Source organism: Hypomesus nipponensis, chromosome 12 (genome assembly GCF_054491055.1).
Source record: "Hypomesus nipponensis isolate SF chromosome 12, ASM5449105v1, whole genome shotgun sequence".
Taxonomy (NCBI): domain Eukaryota; kingdom Metazoa; phylum Chordata; class Actinopteri; order Osmeriformes; family Osmeridae; genus Hypomesus; species Hypomesus nipponensis.
The window spans coordinates 5,831,501-5,837,500 of NC_140372.1; the positions used below are offsets into that span (position 1 = coordinate 5,831,501).

A 6,000-nucleotide genomic window follows, 5' to 3' on the forward strand; every position below is an offset into this window, starting at 1 on the left:
CACTCACGCACGTTAATACAGTGGGGACGTAACAATCAGTTGTATTACCTACCATATACCTTTACCCTAACCTTAACCACAGCCTGAACCTTAGAGAGCCGTCAAAATCGCCGCCCACCTCAAGAGTTTATTCAGTATCATTCTATGGTCCTCGCTCACCACAAGAATAGTTCAACAAGGTCACATTCTCAAACACTCTCACCCTGCTGCGTCTCGGAGCTGTTGGAGGCTGCAGCAGTGTTTCTAACACAGACTGCCTCTGTCATGTCTGAGAGCATCATCTCTCTGAGTCTGGGAGAACGAGAGAGAAGGACTGACTATGTAAAGCAGTTAGCTGTAGTGAGAAAAGAGAGAGAGACGAAAAGAGGGAGGAGATAGGGGGTGGGGGGCCGGGGGGGGGAGGGGGATGGATGGAGCCAGCTCCCCTGGCGTTAGATCAGAGTAGGACGCTGGTGTTTGAAATGCTAATTCTGTCTTCCAGCGCCCACAGTTCTCTCTGCACAAAGATCCATCAGTGTACCCCTGTCACTGACGCCTACACACACACACACACACACACACACCGGACACTAACATACACACACACACACACACACACAGAAAGCATGGCATAGCCACAAACTCCAAGCAACTCAACCGTAAAACCCTAGTTACACCCTAGGCTAATGGTTTACCACTGCAGCAAACATGGAGCTGGTAGGTTGTAATTAGAGGTGACGTGAGCAGTGTCGTGTCCTGCGGAAGCCGTGGGGTGGACGTACACGTGTACCATGGTATAGATGTCCAGGGCTAACCACGGAGACACTGCTCCAGACTTGTACATTTTAATTGGACTCAATGAGGAGTGAAATATTAGAGGTGCTCTGGCTATGGTTTTGATTGGACTTCTGGGGATGGTACATGTATCTGAGACAGTAACACTCTCTCTCTCTCTCTCTCTCTCTCTCTCTCTCTCTCTCTCTCTCTCTCTCTCTCTCTCTCTCTCTGTCTCTCTGTCTCTCTGTCTCTCTGTCTCTCTGTCTCTCTGTCTCTCTGTCTCTCTCTCTCTCTCTCTCTCTCTCTCTCTCTCTCTCTTTCAGCCTCTCTCTCTCAGCCTCTCTCTCTCAGCCTCTCTCTCTCAGCCTCTCTCTCTCAGCCTCTCTCTCTCTCTCTCTCTCTCAGCCTCTCTCTCTCTCTCAGCCTCTCTCTCTCTCTCTCTCAGTCTCTCTCTCTCAGCCTCTCTCAGCCTCTCTCTCTCTCTCAGCCTCTCTCTCTCTCTCAGCCTCTCTCAGCCTCTCTCTCTCTCTCAGCCTCTCTCAGCCTCTCTCTCTCTCTCAGCCTCTCTCAGCCTCTCTCTTTCTCTCAGCCTCTCTCAGCCTCTCTCTCTCTCTCTCTCTCTCTCTCTCGCAGCCTCTCTCTCCAGCTCTCCTTCTCGCTTCTTTACTCTCTCAGCCTCTCTCTTCAGCTCTCCTTCTCGCTTCTTTACTCTCTCAGCCTCTCTCTCCAGCTCTCCTTCTCGCTTCTTTACTCTCTCTGTGGCTCTGTCTCTGTCTCTTTCGTTTGAGTGGGCAGCAGGCTGATACAGATCACTGGGTGATCTGTTTGACGGTGTCATAATCCCAGGGCTCCTTGTTTCAGTCACCCTTTTCTCTGGACAAACACACTTCTAGGGCTGAGTCTAGAGTTGAGGCTAGGGCTGAGTCTAGAGTTGAGGCTGGGGCTGAGTCTAGGGTTGAGGCTGGGAAAAAAAGACAGAGAGAGATCATGTGCATGCCTGAGTGCCTGCCTAATACCACGCAAGTCTGAATTTCACATTCCTACATGCATAGCTCCCCTCACCCTTGCCCACACTCACACACACACACAAACACACACACACACACAGGCACACACTCTTATTAAGTAGCGGTCCAGAGCAGAGAAGAGCTCCGGGGTCCCAGGAGGGAGAGGGATTAGCGAGTGCAGCTTTCACCGTCTTAATTGCAGCTCTGCCGTGCACCTGCACCTCTCTAGCAGGCTGCTGGCAGCGTCTCCAGCTCTCCTGTTACAGCTGCCGGGCAGCCCCGGGCATCTGATAGGTGCTCCCCTGGGGGCCCGGAGCGCCTGCCTCCCGTAAGACACACTCCGAGGACACACCGATAGGGCCGAAGAGGTCCGCAGGCCCCGCCCTCACAGCCCGCCGCTCACCTGGAGGAGCGCGGGGGGAGCTGATAGTCGCTGTCTGGCTGAGGGCTGTCTGGCTGAGGGCTGTCTGGCTGAGGGCTGTCTGGCTGAGGGCTGTCTGGCTGAGGGCTGTCTGGCTGAGGGCTGTCTGGCTGAGGGCTGTCTGGCTGAGGGCTGTCTGGCTGTCTGTGGGGGACGCCTGCAGGCTGAGGCAAGTCTGCGGGTAGGACGGCGTGAGGTGGAGGATTTGGGCGCACGCCGTAGGGTTTGTGCGCGCGCGTGTGTTTGTGTTTCTTTGTGTGTGAATAGAAGCTTCTGGGTTCTATTCATGTGGGAAGGTGTGTGTGTGTGTTGAAAGGGGGGATTTTTGGCGGGTGTGTGTGCGCGTGTGTTTGCCTCTGTGTTCGCTTGTGTTTCCAGCGCCTCCCCAGAAGCCTGTCATTACACCGAGTTTTTTTCCCTGAGGAGAGAATGTGGAGCTTTCATCTCAACTGTGTGATTTGACACCTCGACTACACAGAGGACGCGCACTGCATTGAATTATGGGAATGTTTTTGAAGCCGAAACACTCAGATTAGGCCTCATTCTGGTTTAGATGTCTGTGATTGAGGTTGTGTGTGTGTGTTTGTGTGTATGATCAAAGGGTTGTTCTCGTTCCGCAAGCGAGAATCAAACATCAATCTGAGTCTGCCTGCAATATGGCTACATCAAATTAGGTTTAGCTAGCTAGCTCCGCAAACCAGAAACGGGCATTTCCACTGGAGACTGGAGTCTTCCTCACAGGGGCTTTCATTATAATCCCCAGCGCTAGTGACAGCTGTCTGCCTGCTCGACAGCTGTGTTGGGAGAGCAATCACCTCCACTCCTCTCTTCTCCTGTCCTCTCCTCTCCTGTTCTCTACTGCTTCTCTTCTTTTCTCTCCTCTCCTTTGTTCGATCATTACTGGCAGCGCTTTCAAACGGCCCTGCCTTCTCTTTAGAACGCAGGGCCGTTAGTACCGAGGCCGTCATGTGAATGGGGATGACGGTTGCGTTGGAAGGCAGCGAAGCCGTCGGGCTGCAGTAGCCTGCAGGGAGGCAGGGGCTGGAAGCAGGCCTCATGTGAGGCCAGTGTGCGTGTGGACGAAACAGGGTTAGGGTTAGCTCTACATCACATGCTACACCTGTCGACAGCGAGCGACCCTCCTCCGTCGTCCGGTTAGGTTAACCACAGTCCTCAGGACTAACGATGAGCTACAGTTCACACACAGCGTGACATAATGGTGGGGCTGACCTGTGTGTGTGTGTGTGTTTGTGTGTGGCAGGATAAGAAGCAGTACCTGGACATCATCAACACCTACACGGAGGTGCACGGCACCGTGCACGGCACCAGCACCGTGCACCTGCCCAGCTACGTCCAGAACCACGGCATCCTGAGCGGGCGGGACCTGCAGTTCCTGCTCAGGGAGACCAAGGTCAGCACAACACACACACACAGGACACTAGAACACACACACCTGACCCTAGCATACACACACACACGGCACAAAGGCCCAAAGCCCCAAGGCCGGTCTACACTTGACTTGTAGACTGAGGATGGGGCTGGAGTCAGCTGCAGCTGATTGTGTGGACTGGCTGGGGTGATTGGCCAGGCCCCTCCCACGTTGGGGAGGCACACACACCCCAGGGACTGAAGCTGCTGTGTGTGTGTGTGTGTGTGGGGGGGGGGGGCGCCCTGGCTGAACGCTGGGTACAGGGTTTAAGCATGATGTCATCAACGTATGATGTCACCGGCGAGTGTGAGTGGCAGGCTCTCAGCACTTCATTAGTCATGGCACGCACACACACGCACAACACACACACAGACACACACACACACAGACACAGCACACACAGACACAGCACACTGCAAGCACAGACAGGCTCTCTCTGCTGACAAACAATACAGCTGCTCCAGATTCCCTCCTCCACATACTCTAATAAAGTCCTGAGAGGCTGCTGCCCCTTCTGTCCACCTCCTCCTCTCCACCTCCTCTCCTCCTCCTCTCCCTGTCCCCCAGCTCCTCCCCTCCTTCCTGCTCCACAGACGCCTCCTCCTCCTCACGGCTCTTGCTCCTCCTCCACCTCCTCCTTCTCCTCTTCCCGCGACAGGAAACAAAGGCATGTGTGAAGAAAAACACAAACATGCTGTGTTGACGCAAGCCTGCAGAGAGCTAAGTGGGGAACTCAAAACCAGGATGCAACAGAGGGAGAGGGTTAGAGAGGGAGAGGCCAGGGAGAGGGTTAGAGAGGTAGAGGCCAGGGAGAGGGTTAGAGAGGTAGAGGCCAGGGAGAGGGTTAGAGAGGGAGAGGCCAGGGAGAGGGTTAGAGAGGGAGAGGCCAGGGAGAGGGTTAGAGAGGGAGAGGCCAGGGAGAGGGTTAGAGAGGGAGAGGCCAGGGAGAGGGTTAGAGAGGGAGAGGCCAGGGAGAGGGTTAGAGAGGGAGAGGCCAGGGAGAGGGTTAGAGAGGGAGAGGCCAGGGAGAGGGTTAGAGAGGGAGAGGCCAGGGAGAGGGTTAGAGAGGTAGAGGCCAGGGAGAGGGTTAGAGAGGGAGAGGCCAGGGAGAGGGTTAGAGAGGTAGAGGCCAGGGAGAGGGTTAGAGAGGGAGAGGCCAGGGAGAGGGTTAGAGAGGTAGAGGCCAGGGAGAGGGTTAGAGAGGTAGAGGCCAGGGAGAGGGTTAGAGAGGTAGAGGCCAGGGAGAGGGTTAGAGAGGGAGAGGCCAGGGAGAGGGTTAGAGAGGTAGAGGCCAGGGAGAGGGTTAGAGAGGGAGAGGCCAGGGAGAGGGTTAGAGAGGGAGAGGCCAGGGAGAGGGTTAGAGAGGTAGAGGCCAGGGAGAGGGTTAGAGAGGGAGAGGCCAGGGAGAGGGTTAGAGAGGGAGAGGCCAGGGAGAGGGTTAGAGAGGGAGAGGCCAGGGAGAGGGTTAGAGAGGGAGAGGCCAGGGAGAGGGTTAGAGAGGGAGAGGCCAGGGAGATGCGAAGGATGAAGAGGGAGAGAAGGAGAGGCTGGAAGAAGAGAGAATCGTATCCCCTCATTACACTGTGTGGAAGCCCAGAGGGAGTGCCAATTATTTCCCATAAAACCTCACCAGTTAGCTCGCAGCACTGCTGTTGAGATAACGAGAGGAATGCAAGGTGTTAGAGCCCCAGTCTTGCCGCAGATGAAGCATTTACCTGCTAACAGATTGCCTCAGGTAATTTCCCCCTTGAGGTTTAAAAACGGGCATAGGATGCATGAGGAGGGGGGTGACAGCAGTCTGCTGTGTTCACACCTCAGACAGGAGAAAGCCCAGCAACATTCCTCATCGTCTTCATTTGGGAATGGGTTTCCAGTTTTTTTGTGTGTTCTGTTCTTTCATTCGTCTTGAGTTCCAGAACGACCGTTTGAGAAGCTGATTGGCTGTAGTTAGATGCCTGTGATGGGATGCTGACGTTTGATCTGGTCTGAGTGTTGAGCACTAGAGTGAACATTAGCTCAGTGTTGAGCTCTAATCTGCCAGGCCCTCCGAGGGCCTACTTCATCCTGGTCGATGTGGGCCTCCAGGAATCCCTGCTCTGCTGATGTGGCTGTTAATGATTGTGTGAAGTTCATCAGCTCCAGGCACAGACTAAAACACCAGTCGACGACAATGAACGTGATTGGCTTAAAGATTCTCAATCCTCTCTCCCTTTCCCTCTCTCATTTCCCCTTCCACTTTTTCTGCTTGCTCTCTCGCTCGCTCGCGCTCTCTCTCTCTCTCTTTCATTGAAAGCCCCATTATCAACCGGTTATTTACTCTCCCATCTACTGAAGGTACCATGAACTAGGACATGTTTCCTTTAATACGTTAGCAAATCTCCATATAA

At 54.3% G+C, this 6,000-nt stretch overlaps 1 protein-coding gene across 1 annotated transcript in view; it reads left to right on the forward strand.

The window, feature by feature from the left end:
• mgat5 (alpha-1,6-mannosylglycoprotein 6-beta-N-acetylglucosaminyltransferase) overlaps positions 1-6,000 on the forward strand; it is a 43,404-nt gene that overhangs the window by 33,666 nt on the left and 3,738 nt on the right. Inside the window, exon 11 of the mRNA XM_084667914.1 lies at positions 3,446-3,595. Coding sequence (XP_084524040.1) covers positions 3,446-3,595 — 150 coding nt within the window. The remainder of the gene's footprint in view (positions 1-3,445; positions 3,596-6,000) is intronic.